Below are 14,388 nucleotides of genomic sequence, written 5' to 3'. Positions count from 1 at the left end.
AATTTTTCACATTGTTTTTAATTGAATTTAAAAGTTTATTTTATAATTTATTGTGAAAGTTATGTATAAATATGTTCGTGTTTAATTTAGATTTGAAAAGTGTTTTTTTTTTAATAAAATAAAAAAAAAATTTAAATAAAAAATGTAGTTATATCTATTTAATTAGTTATATCAAAAATACAATTTAAATAATGAAAAATTACATATTATTTTTTGCATTCTAAAATAAATTCACACTCAAAAAATTTGACATTTTATGTTAAGTTAAATCAGTGAATCACTACCATCAATGATCACAAATTTCGTAACCTCTAGATTTTCCATATTTAGAATAGATGTGCAGGTAAAACACCCATATTCATTATACGGTAAACCATTGTAATCCGGAAAATCTTCGGTTCTTTCAAAATTGTACATCATTCCAAGTTGCTGACCAGGAAAAACATTCCTTTAAAAAGATTTAGGGAGCAAGCCAGTCCAAATTAAAGCATTCTTCGACAACATCAATTGTGAGAGTAGGCATGGCAGAGGCTTTGATAGACCGCCACTGTTTTTCCATGTTTTCATCACAGATTACACGTGACAAAGATCTTAGTTTGCCTAATGCTTTAGGCAACTTCTTCAGTCCAGAGCACTCCTTCATGTCCAACGTCTTTAAGTTTGATAGCTGACCAAACTCCATGGGAAAGTCCCTCAAGCACCTGCAGGCTGAAAGATCAAGAAATTCTAATTGCTCAAGTTTACAAATACAAGGTGGAAGCATTGACAAGCTTGGACAGGCCGACAGCCTCAACACTGTGAGTGACCTTAACCTCCCCAAGTCATCAGGTAACTTTTGGATCAGATGGCAATTAGTGACAGACAACCTCTGGAGGGAAGTTAAGTTGCATATTTTCCATGGAAATTCTTCCATGTCACTACAGTGATCCAGATTAATATCTACAATCTTTGGAAACTTTAAGAGATGTTCCCTATCCAATAGAGTCATATTTCTGAAGCCCTCACATAGGCATACAGACAACTTTTCCAAGTTCTCCCATGATCTACAGTACTCATAAAGAGGAAACACAATCAACTTCTCAAGTAGCACTGACTTAATCTGAGTATGTGAACCAAAGCATTGCAGCCCTTGAAGCACTGCACGTTTCGAACTGTAATTATATATTATAAGAACCTTCAGTTTTGGCATGGTCTGTAAAAATTTTGGAAGACAGTATTGACTTGCGGCAAAGAATAGAACCAAAGTTTCCACCTGAGGAAAATCTACTGGACACCAATCTTGCTCCTGCATTGAATCTACATGTCCCGGAAATATGAAAGTCAATTTAATATGTGGAAAAAATGCTTGTAAAACACTTAACTAAGTTTGCAAAAATACTTATTCAATGTTTAGGCCCTAAAAGGGAAAGAAAGAAATTTCAGCGGCCTGACCTGTATGAATTGAAAGAAACCGAGCCTCAGATGACTTATCTGTGAGAGTTCTTAGACATTCTGTGGTAATTTTAGTCTCCTTGTGAGGCATGAAAAGTCTCTTACTATCCTGGCGTGTCAGACTGCAGGCTAAATCCCGCATTATATCATGTTGAGAAAATGAAAGCTCCGAGGAACAGTTACATGAGATGGCTGGACTCCTAACACATCAAATCCTCGATGAATTAACCAAAAAAACCTATGATAAACTCTGAAATCCCCTTTTATATCTACTTTGATTTATCTTACCCTCCTTTTTTGTGATTCTTTCAGAAATTTTGTAAATAAACTGAAGCCTTAAATTTTCCTTACTTTCCATTTTAGCATATGTTAAAATATTCATTCTTTATGGAAGGATGCGACAAGCACAGGAATTTATGTTCAAAAACGTATGGTAAAATGGCGAAGCAATGAAAAAATTTACAGAATGCAAACAAGTTTCATACCCTGGATCACTGGTGAGATTTAGGAGATTTTTTTTTGCAAGTTCTAACAAGATCACAAAAGCATCCTGCCATTCCATGCCGTGGACATATACCCAAATGTCCAATAACAAATCTACGCTGAGCTTTCTACCTTTGGGAAATGCCCCCAAGTCCAGAAAGCACTGCTTCTGTTCATTGTCAAGTACATCTATACTCATTTCCAAGCGATTAATAAGGTTATCTCTGTGATAGTCTGATATATGTTCTCCTCGGGAAAGCTTAGCCTTGGCACTTTCCCAAACTGGCTGGGGCTCACCGCGCAAGCAACTTCCAATCACTTTAAGGGCAAGTGGTAAACCCTTGCACTCTGCTACAATCTACAAAACTTAGTACAAGTTAAGATTTCGTTATTTTTCTGCATAAATGACAACTTTTGCTGGAGTTCTATTAAACACAAAAGTTTGCATTTGAAGTTGCAAATTTGAATATAGATTGCAAAATGGTAATCTGATAACATGAGAAGTGTTATCAGAAGGTGCTGAATAGCTAAATAGTTAAGATATCTAGACATAGTGTAATTGTTCTAAGTTTTGGAGGCTTTTGGGCACAAGTTTTTGGGTTAATTTGTTTGAAAATCTGTTTAAAAGTTGTTGAAATGAGAAGTTTGATTTGTGAACTCTGCACAATCTAAGTGCTCAATAATTTTCAAGGTGCTGAATTCCTCAATAATTTTCAAGGTGCTGAATTCATTTATACATTCAGAAATAGATTTAAATGAATTTTAAGTAACAAAAAAACATCAATTGATCAAAAATTGTTTCACCCTATTCCAACTGAAAACTCCAAAACTTAGACAGCTCCTAACTCCAAAACTTAGACAGCTCCTTATGAATAGTATATCTAGTTCAAAACTTAGACAGATCCTTATAAATAGTATATCTAGTTCATACCTGTTTAATAAGATCCTCTTTTTCTGTTGCTGGAATCGAAGTCTGATTAAAGGCCCAAAAGCAGAAAAGTGAGAGGGCATTACCGTCCTCCAGCATAGGCATGCTGTAAAGCCGGGCATCGCTTCTCTTAGGAATAGTGGAATTCTGCCTGGTTGTGATAACTGTCTTATATCCTTTTGCTTCAAACAACAACTGATCCACATTTGGTCCAGGCCAAACATCATCCAAAACCACCAAAGTTGGATGATGTGCTTTCAAACTAAGATTTTTCTGCAGTTGGTTGTGTGCATCCTCTATGCTCTGGAAATCAGGCCTATGGGGACCTATTATCTTATCCCACATAGTGTCCAAAAGACCCTTTACATTTGGAAATTGTGAGACGGTAATGAAAACTATATTGTTTTGGAAGAAATCTGAAAATCACAAAGAGAATAACCATTACAAAGTTCCTGAAGGTGAGAACATAAAATGGAAGCTTGGACAAAAAATTAAAAAAGAGTGGAAATTTATTACATTGGACTTGGGTATCGTTGCAAAGCATTGAAGCAAGAGTAGTTTTGCCACTCCCACCCATCCCTGTTACTCCAACGATATTAACACCATTCTGCAATAGAATTTTTTTGAGAGCATTGATAGGATTATTCAACCCCACTACAAAGTTTGGCATGTCAGGGGCTTGGTAGGTGCAGATGACTGAAGTTTCAGGCATGGCATCAATGGGGTTCTGAAATACCTGAATTGTCTCGATTTTTTGAAGGACGAGGCTATTGGAAATGGGATTAGTAGTCATCCTGACATTCTCAATTAGTCTTTCAAATGGACGGAATCGTTGGCATAAATCCCTAATATCTTCACTTAGTTTCTGCAAATCAAGGGTAACATTGGGCGGACCTTGAATAAGAAGGAAATCGTAGACTTTCCTTTGAAACTTCAAAACTTTCTTTCCATATCGGTACTTTCTGAATATATCAAAGCTGTGTATTTTCTCTAAATTTTCTACGAGGCGAAGGCCATCTTGCAGGTCTGCTTGAAAGCCTTTTAATTGCTTGCCTCTATCAGGTGATAAATCTGATTCAGAAATTCTCTTAGAAATTTCATCAATGGTAGGCTTTAGCAACAACAACATATTCTTCAGCTCTTTGCCCCATGTTTTGCTGAAAAAAATGATGTTAGCGACCCTTCCCATTTCGGTGAACGCTTTATCCAAAAGTTTACTAGTAAGAGGATCAATCAGGCCAGCCATTCTCAATTCCTGTAATAGTCGTCCAGGCAAGAACCGTTTGAGATTGGAGTTCCTACTTATGTGTGGGCTGTCTTTAGAAAATTAAGTCCAGGGACATGAAAGTTGGGCTATAAATCAATGGGATGAAGGTAGCTATATTTAAATGTATAGGAATATGTCGATAGGGTTGGAAGTGGTTCCATGGTATAAAAAAGTGTTGGAGCCATTAGCGTCCAGTGCAGTTCAGTGTACTAGTGTTCGGTTATTTTTTTCACGGGGTCTCGAGTTCGAATTAGCTGACTCTTACGTTGCGTAGATCTTAGGCTATGTAAATTTAATTTAACAGCATATTTTACATGATGTACGAAGGAATAGACTTTGCTCCTGGATGAAGAATTTGGGAGAAGAAAAAGTGGAGGCATATTTTTTATTTGGTAATTGGACTGGAGGATTGGAGGCGTGTGTTTATTTTAAAAGAGTCAAAATTTTAAAAAGTCACAAAACCAGAAGAAGAATAGAATATATATATATTTTTGAGGCTTAACTATCTAACTTGGCCTCATAGAATATGTGTTTATCTTCGCCTACCTACTTACTTGATCGATGCCAGATGAAATACCAAACTTATCCGTAAAATAAAGATTATTCAAAACGCGCCATTTTCCTGCATGTTGCGGCCCTGTGCCTTTCAGATTGGAATTTGGTACGAAATATCGTTACACTTTTGTTTACCTCAAGGGTTTTCGACATCTGCTGGCAGCACAAAACTTTCCGTTTCTTAGCGAAATTCTTTTGCCAGCTTCCCGCCAGCGCTGCTAGAAAAGGTCCACATTGAATAACGCTTAGCACTAAGGAAAGGCTACATCTCATAAGTAAATTAATAGTATATATTTTATGATTAAGTCATTTTAATAGGATGTGCTTTTTTTAATTACAATTACAATTAGCATTTAAAATTTAGTATAATTAATTTCAGCAACTAAGTTCCTTTCATATTTTTCATAGTTGTTATAATTCTTAGGATTTGAACTCACTAATGACTTATTAATTTGGTTTTGTTTGCCAAATTACGAGGCTATTTTTTTTAATAAAATTTAAGTATTTTAATAATATATCATTAATATAATTAAAGAGCTACAATCCTAATTAATTTAGTAGATTTTTTTTTTTTCCTATTTTTATTCTTATTTTAGGTTTCTTAGTTTTGTTCTAAATTCTAGTAGCGATGGACTTTTTCTTTATTGATGATGTGTCATAGGGTGGTGTTCTATCTTCACCCTCTATTGCTTTTCCTAACATGAATCTATTCATCTAATATGATTTGGCAATATTTTGGAAGAGTTCTTATCAGCTTTATTCTCTCTTAAGCAAAGGATCTTTCCCTTCTTCTCCCTCTACATTCCTTTTTGTTCTTTGCACAATGTAGTCCTTCACCACTTCTGGCTTTTTGGCAGTAGTAGTGTTTGGTTGGCATTGATGTCAACCTTGTAGCATGTGTTTGATTGGTTGTAGGTGTTTGATTATGTGTATGTTCGATTGGTTGTAGGTGTTTAGCTATGCAATGTTGAGTGTTGAGAGTAGAACAGGAAATTACCAAGGATTTTTCCTGTGATATTTGGTATGAGTGCTAGGAGTATGGCTTCTTGCTAGTAGTGGCCAACAAACAATTGATAGGAGGCTGGGGCCTTCTACCTAGTGGTAACCAACAAACTGTAGTAGTAGTCATGTCTCCTAGCTAGTAGTGGTCGGCTAATCTATGTAATGTATCTATTTGACTAGAAGATTTATAGCAATGCAACGACAACAGGTTGGTTTTTCTCCCCTTGAGGGTTTCCACCAAAAATCTTTCATTGTGCATAGTTTTCTTGATATCTGTTATGGTATTTATGTGTTAGTATTATGCTGATTTTACATATTCATATCTATTGAGTTATCTTCGATTATTAATTGTTTTTCATTTTGAAGAAATTTTTCGCAACCCTAGTAGTGATCTGATTTCCAGCAATTGATATCAGAGTTGGTGGCTTTTGTTGCAACTTATTCACTAGAAGGTGGATTTGGGTGAACCATGGGTTATCAAGCTACTCCACTGCTCAATGCCCCAAATTACCGAACGTGATGAGAGAAGGTAAAGTCAGAAATATTTGCTTAAGGATCTGAAGTTTGGAAAGTGGTGATAAATGGTTATGGTGATAAACCCCCTTCAAAACAAGCTCATCTATGGGATACACAAGCCATATGTGTAATGTATGATAATCTTCAAGATCTGGATGTTGAGAAAATAATGGATCTCAAGAATACAAGAGAGATATGGGATAGGTTACATGCACTACATGGAGAAGAAATCTAGAGAAATGATGGAGAAAATACGAGATTGGTTGAATATCAAGCTCAACTTAGCTCAACGTTGGCAGAAATAAAGAAACTCTCAGCAGAAAACAAAGATTTGAAAAAGCTTCTCCAAATACTTGAAGAAAGAGAGTATGATTTCTAGGAAAAAATTGTGGACCTAAAAACTAAGTTGGAGGAAACAAGGAGAACTAAAGAGGAGACTGGTAGCTAGCTCAAAGATCAGATCAACCATTGCGAAAAATTAAAGGTCGAGGTGGTTTCAACAATAGAAGGGTTAGAAAAGAGCAGATCCAACTCAAAGGGAGCTAATGAAGCAACAACCAAAAAAACCTAAAGTAGAAGCTTGTTGCAACAAGAAAGAGAACCAACATCAAAGTCAAGAGTCAAATATTGTGTCAAGAAAAGGTGTAAGAAATGTTAGATGTTTCAGTTGTAAAAAATTTGACACATTTCAACTGATTGTAGAAGCAGAAAGATTAAATTTTCTCAACAAAACAAGCAGTAAAACAGGGATCATTCTCAAGCAATCATCCAAAGAAGATCACTCCCATCAGTCATTACATATAATGGTTTGTTTTATGGTTGTTGTTACTTGTGTCATGTTTTTGGGCATAAGGCTAAGTATTACAAGGTTGATGCAAAGATGAAGAAGATTAGAAGGCAGATCAACAAAATATTTAAGCCCTTTCCTCTATTTCTTGGGCACATAAGATGTTTTATTTATAATCTTATGCACATGGCCAAAGATTGAAAACCGTCGAGTTCCATTGTGTGATCCAGTTAAAATAAGAAATTTATGCATAGTGAATCGAAGAGGAAGTTCGAAGAATATCCTCAAACTAGAAAGAAACAAATTAGGGTTTGGAGAAAGAAGGAGCATCAAGAAGCTTCAAAGGGACATTAAATCCAACTCGGTCTCAGGGGGAGCATGTAGCAAAAGACACATGAGTTTAGGGGGAGCTCCTCCGAGAAAATGAAGATTGTCTTATCATTTCACTACCTCAGTGTAAAGTTTTTGTGTTGATGCTAAAATGAAGTCGTAATCTATGGAGTGATCAGGTCATTCCTCCACCAATTTGATTTGATCAATTTAATCCAATCCTTCTCATATAGTAGTTTATGTTTAATGCATGGTCTTGGTCACTCTCATGTGATCCACTTGGCTACCTTCGCAGAAGAGGAAATTGATTAGTGGTGGCACGAGTATGTTATAAATTGCTACAACAAAGAGAGAGTTAATGAATACATATTGCAAAGGAGTGATGTAATGGTTGTCAGTTGAAACAAAATGAGAAATCTGAGATGGTTGTACTCTTGTGCACATATGATTTGACGAGGAGGAGGAATTAGATGGGGAGCTTTAGTAACAATTTTGAAGTGTGAATCGATCTTATCAGAGTTAACTGGGTTGATTCGACCCTTCATTTGAATGTGTATAGCATAAATTGTGCGCATAGTGATGTGTGCTAGAAGTCTCCTTAGAGTTTAGTTGAGTAGTGTCCAATTTGAGATATGAGAAAGTGTCGAGGATCAATCAAATAATATGTACTATGAAGTTGATACTAGTGGAGAAAAATATCACAAAATAATTGTTATGTTAATCGTGAATCAATTATGATCTAGAATGATATGAACGCAAAGGTGGTTTCCTTAGTAATTGACTAGATCCATCGTTATGGTATTGGATGTAATTGAGTGGCCCAAAAAACATGATTATGATTAATCATTACTAATTTGGTCTTATTATTATTGAATTTAATTCATCAATTTGGTCATTTTGTTGGGTCTCTAATGGTTGAATGGATTTCATCTCAAGGTTCACAATGGTCATGATCTTAATGTTCCAAAATAAAGGAGATGTGAAGACATTAAATCATTTTGTATTTGTTGTTCAAGAAATGCCTTGATCGGGTCTCAAGGTTCACAATGGTTCCAAGAAGATATGTGAACACATTAAACAAATTAAATGTCGAGTTAGTGGTCTATGTGGTTGATCCAGTCTCTATGGTAAATGTTAGTGGAGAGATACCTCTAGTATATGATGGTTTGAATGCATTAACCTTCTATGTGAAAATAGTAGTGGATTGGTGTTATGATAAATGACTTACATTAGTGTGCAAGAATTTCTGCTTCTTGAGTGTATGAAATAAGGGAACACATATTATGGACATGTGATGGTGTGAGATCAAACAAATATTCAGTGTGATGAGTCAGTAGAAGAGTTTGAATAATAGAGGGAGTGCATTTCTCATGGAAAAAGCAATCATAAGTGCAATTTCCTGTGAGTTTTTATGTGAAATTCCCAATGTTAAGGCAAGAAATTATTCTTGTAGCTATGTATAATTATGTGCATAGATTTACTTATTGGTCATAGCCAGATTTTGCATGAAAGGAAGTGTGTTGGGTATTAAATTAATGGAAAAGTGTTTTGCTGAGGAGTGTTTAGTATTAGTACACGTCCCCTGTAGAGGATGAGAGCCAATACACATGGAGTTTTGATAGCAGGTTGTGTTGGAAATAATACTGAGAGGGGGGGGTGAATCAGTATTATCAGATCAGATAAAACTTTTCAATTTCATACTCAGAAACATATACGCGACTTCAGTTAAGTGAACCCGCGTGTACACGCGACTGTGTCTAAAGCAGCTAGCGTATATGCAGAGATCTTATGATTCAGTTAATCTTATCTTCAGTAAATGCATCAGGATATTATTAAGCATATTAACAGTAAACAGGTGCAGTATAACAAAATAGATCATCACACAAAAGCCACACACATGAACACCATGATATAAGGTGGAAACCCAATGTGGGTGAAAACCACCTGCTGCAATTTGTCTCTTTCTTCTTTAATGAGAAACTTCTTTTACAATGTACTGGTGCAGTCCTTTACCAGCACGCAGGCTACAACCTGCAGAGGGCTACAACCCTCTCTCGTTTTCCAACTACTTTTGGAAGGGAGCTACAACCCCCTCAGCTCTTGCACTAGCTGATCCATTTACTAGTACGTAGGTGCTGACCCTACAACCTTCAGGGACCACGTTTCATACATTTTCATACTGGATCCAAGAGTACAAAGCAAACATTACCGCAATACAATCATCAACTTATACTTGCATCATAATTCATTAAACAACCCAATACCGAATCACTGAAACCCTGTCATCAAGAACACAGAACCCAAACCAGAATCTAGAACTCTGCAACAACCACCAGAATCAGCAGCAACCTGAAATATTAACACTTATCATGCATACGCTACTTCACTGTACCAAAACCGCGTGTATACGCGCTTTCTCCAAAGGCAACCCGCGTGCAGATCTAGAAATGATTACTTCTGCCTTTGCTGTCAGATCCGACCCTTGCCAAGCGTCCCGAACAGATAACCAGTAATACCAGATCTTCTCACTGCGTCATACACCCACAATCCATACTCCTTTGCCTAGTGATCTTCTCCTTATATAGCCTTAGGCCTTGTTCAATACCAAGAGCCAAAACCATAGAAACACAATACCATCAACCTCGAAACTAGGGATCAACACGTCCGTCGAGACATAATGGTCCGAAACCATAGGCACAACTTCCAAGGACTAACCGCCATGGACCAAAGGTACTTTTCCACATACACGCGCTTTTTCTGAAGCCAACCTGCGTGTACACGCGACTTGGTCTTAACAAACCTGCGTGTATGAACTTCCTTGGCAAGCTGTACTAGGATCTGTCTTCTGATTAAGTTGCCATCTCCTGTACCAACTTCTGAGCATCTGTACCAACCTCTGAGTGAGTTGCCATCAAGGACAATACTTGAATCATAATGCCAACAATCTCCCCCTTTGGACTTGATGGCAACCACCACACCAAGTCACTCTCCCCCTTTGACATCAAGGGCAAAGGGTGGACCAAGATATTCTCTTCTTTGGTATACCCTCTCCTGTCCATACTGCTGTCCATACTCCCCCTGAGTACATGCTGAAATCTCCAAATGTGCTCCCCCTTTGTGTATGCCAAAGTGTACCAATCTATCCATCCTGGTCTTGCTGAATTGTGCTGTTCATGCTCCCCTTGACTATAGGCAAGATCTGCAAAAGATGTTCTTCAAGAAGAACAAAGACTTATACATCATAGAAGACCTTCCTATCACCAAAAGACTCAACATACATTCATCACCCAACCTAGTGGGGATATACCAATATTGACTCATCCACCTAACCATGTGAAGATACATGATAATACATGAACATTTCATCATTCATCCCAGGCATAGTGGGGAAACCAACATAGGCCGTTACATGACCTTGAAGAGATACATGACATAGTGATGAAATATCTAGACCAAGACTTATGAAAGCCACCAACAGCATCATGATCTGTACCATAAGCATCAGCCTGCAATACCATTCCCAAACAGTAAGATGTATCATTTAGCTTCATAGACTTTATCAACACCTTCTAACCATAATGCCAACAATGCATTATTTGAAGAATATTCTCCCCCTGAGTGTAAGCCAACCATGTCTGAACCATTTCCTGAGTCTGTTCTGCTCCCCCTGAGCCTGAGCCAACCATGACTGAACCTGGGTCTGTTCTGCTGCCCTTTCTCCATATACGCGACTTTGCAGCCTGTAACTCGCGTATATACGCGACTTGTCTTCATTATATAAGCGTATGCAGGATGGAATATTGAATTTCATCACTTTCAGATTCCCCTGTGTCTGTTATGTCAGCTGACTGAGTTAACCCACACCTTTCTGTCTCTGTCTTCTTCAATTCCTGCAACTGTGATGATGTATGGTCCTCTTGTCTTGAATTTTGAAATCTGCTCCTGCATTCCCTTGCTTTATGCCCATAGTTGTTGCATGTATAGCACCTTATATTTTTCATGTTCCTTCTATCACAATCAATTGCTTTGTGTCCATATGCATTGCAGGCAAAGCAATACCCTCTGAAGTACCTGGGATGCGATGATCTTTCTTGAACCATTCTACTTCTGCATCTGGCTGCAACATGTCCAAGATTATGACATACATAACATTCAACATTATTCAGCGGAGGAAATAATCGTCTATCACGTCCATAGTTAGGAGTAAAGGATCTTCCTTGAGGAATTTCTTTCCTTGGTTGTTCCTTGAGAATTTCAGATTTCTCATTAGAGTTTCTTGTCTCACCTTGTGAACTAGATTCACCTTCAACATATTCATGAAAACCAAGACCAGTCTTGATAGCAGGAGATCTTTGACTATTAAGAATATCATCCAAGACTTTAGAACTATCTTGAAATCGTAAAAGCTTATCCTTTTCTTCTAGTTTACCTTTCAAGATATTTACCTCAACTTGATGTTGTTCTTCCTTTTTCAGATACTTCTTCCTTAGGTCTTCTTCAACTTTTCTCCCTTCTTCCACTTGTCGCTTTAGTTTGATCACTTCATGTTCTTGATCTTCAAGATCTTCTTTTAGAGAGAGGATCTTTGATTCAAGTCTCTGAATAGTTGTGCTCTGATCTTTTGCTATATCCTGCAATTTCTCCCTTACCCTGGTTTCTGTCTCCAATAGTTCTTTTAGTTTGGCAACTTCTTTAGTTTCTGCATTCTTCTCTTCATGTGCCATGAGACTTTTAATATCCTCGCTATTATTGGATGAAGCATTCTTCTTCTTATGTGCCATGAGACTTCTAATATCCTCACTATCATTTAATGAACTTTTAATATGGGTATAATAGCTTCTACCATCTTCTTCATATATCTTTTCTTTGTTATGAGGACATCTAGCAGCATAGTGACCAACTCTACCACATAGAAAACATTTGAAAGGTAGCTTATCTTTGAACCGTCCAGATCCCCGTTCAAGATTCTTGACAAAATTTACCTCATCTTCTTCCTCTGACACTTCGAATGCGGCCTCTGGTGGTACCTCTTGTCGCATTTCAAAAGCAGTTAAGATCCCGTGAAGCTGTGACATGGTAATTTTCCGCACATTCTCCTTTTCTTCTATGGCAGATACTTTAGAATCAAATTTAGTAGACAGAGATCTCAAAACCTTTTGAACTAAGACAACTTCCTCAAATTCTTCACCCAGATCCCTCATACAATTCACAATCTCATCCATACGCAAGAAATAATTAGCTACGCTTTCATTACTTCGCATCTTAAGAGTTTCATATCGGATTCTGAGAGTTTGAAGCTTTGCTATTTTTACCTGATCATCTCCTTCGTAGCTTGTAACGATTTTGTCCCATATTTCCTTAGCTGATTTGAGATGCATGATCTTCATAAATTCTGATTGAGTCAAAGTACTCAATAGGACAGTAACTACTTTGGCATTGAGCTCATATTGCTTTTTCTCTGCTGGATCTGTAGGAGTTGCTGATGGGAATTTGTATCCTCCTTCTACGATTCCCCAAACTTCTGCTCCAAGCGACTGTAGATATGCAGTGGTTCTTATCTTCCAGTGAGTAAAATTGTTCCCGTCAAAGACTGGTGGCCTGATGTGTGCCTCTCTTTTTGGATTAGCCATTTGATGGATCTTTTCCTTCAAGCGATCAAGCTTTCTCTGAAGAACTTGGCTCTGATACCAATTGTTGGAAATAATACTGAGAGGGGGGGGTGAATCAGTATTATCAGATCAGATAAAACTTTTCAATTTCATACTCATAAACATATACGCGACTTCAGTTAAGTGAACCCGCGTGTACACGCGACTGTGTCTAAAGCAGCTAGCGTATATGCAGAGATCTTATGATTCAGTTAATCTTATCTTCAGTAAATGCATCAGGATATTATTAAGCATATTAACAGTAAACAGGTGCAGTATAACAGAATAGATCATCACACAAAAGCCACACACATGAACACCATGATATAAGGTGGAAACCCAATGTGGGTGAAAACCACCTGCTGCAATTTGTCTCTTTCTTCTTTAATGAGAAACTTCTTTTACAATGTACTGGTGCAGTCCTTTACCAGCACGCAGGCTACAACCTGCAGAGGGCTACAACCCTCTCTCGTTTTCCAACTACTTTTGGAAGGGAGCTACAACCCCCTCAGCTCTTGCACTAGCTGATCCATTTACTAGTACGTAGGTGCTGACCCTACAACCTTCAGGGACCACGTTTCATACATTTTCATACTGGATCCAAGAGTACAAAGCAAACATTACCGCAATACAATCATCAACTTATACTTGCATCATAATTCATTAAACAACCCAATACCGAATCACTGAAACCCTGTCATCAAGAACACAGAACCCAAACCAGAATCTAGAACTCTGCAACAACCACCAGAATCAGCAGCAACCTGAAATATTAACACTTATCATGCATACGCTACTTCACTGTACCAAAACCGCGTGTATATGCGCTTTCTCCAAAGGCAACCCGCGTGCAGATCTAGAAATGATTACTTCTGCCTTTGCTGTCAGATCCGACCCTTGCCAAGCGTCCCGAACAGATAACCAGTAATACCAGATCTTCTCACTGCGTCAGACACCCACAATCCATACTCCTTTGCCTAGTGATCTTCTCCTTATATAGCCTTAGGCCTTGTTCAATACCAAGAGCCAAAACCATAGAAACACAATACCATCAACCTCGAAACTAGGGATCAACACGTCCGTCGAGACATAATGGTCCGAAACCATAGGCACAACTTCCAAGGACTAACCGCCATGGACCAAAGGTACTTTTCCACATACACGCGCTTTTTCTGAAGCCAACCTGCGTGTACACGCGACTTGGTCTTAACAAACCTGCGTGTATGAACTTCCTTGGCAAGCTGTACTAGGATCTGTCTTCTGATTAAGTTGCCATCTCCTGTACCAACTTCTGAGCATCTGTACCAACCTCTGAGTGAGTTGCCATCAAGGACAACACTTGAATCATAATGCCAAGAGGTTGCATATGCACACTATATTTTAATGGTTGAAGGTTCTTCATGTTTATATGCACCACTAACCTTTTTAACTTCTTTTGAGT

At 37.7% G+C, this 14,388-nt stretch overlaps 1 protein-coding gene across 1 annotated transcript; it reads right to left on the bottom strand.

Moving 5' to 3' along the window:
• Nucleotides 1–362: 362 nt before the first annotated feature.
• Nucleotides 363–4,447, bottom strand: LOC149143417 (disease resistance protein ADR1-like). The gene is made up of 5 exons (XM_089447664.1): nt 3,359–4,447; nt 2,846–3,258; nt 1,917–2,272; nt 1,432–1,631; nt 363–1,296 (listed from the first exon to the last, which is right to left on the bottom strand). The coding sequence occupies exons 1-5, from the start codon at nt 4,086–4,088 to the stop codon at nt 461–463; spliced, it is 2,535 nt and encodes an 844-aa protein (XP_089303790.1). The 5' UTR covers nt 4,089–4,447; the 3' UTR covers nt 363–460.
• Nucleotides 4,448–14,388: the final 9,941 nt, after the last annotated feature.

This window comes from Pinus tabuliformis, chromosome X (genome assembly GCF_031772625.1).
Source record: "Pinus tabuliformis cultivar Carrire ecotype Pingquan chromosome X, CPIR1, whole genome shotgun sequence".
Classification (NCBI taxonomy): Eukaryota; Viridiplantae; Streptophyta; class Pinopsida; order Pinales; family Pinaceae; genus Pinus; species Pinus tabuliformis.
Note: the sequence above shows the minus strand (reverse complement) of the source record. Positions and strands in the feature narration are given on the sequence as shown.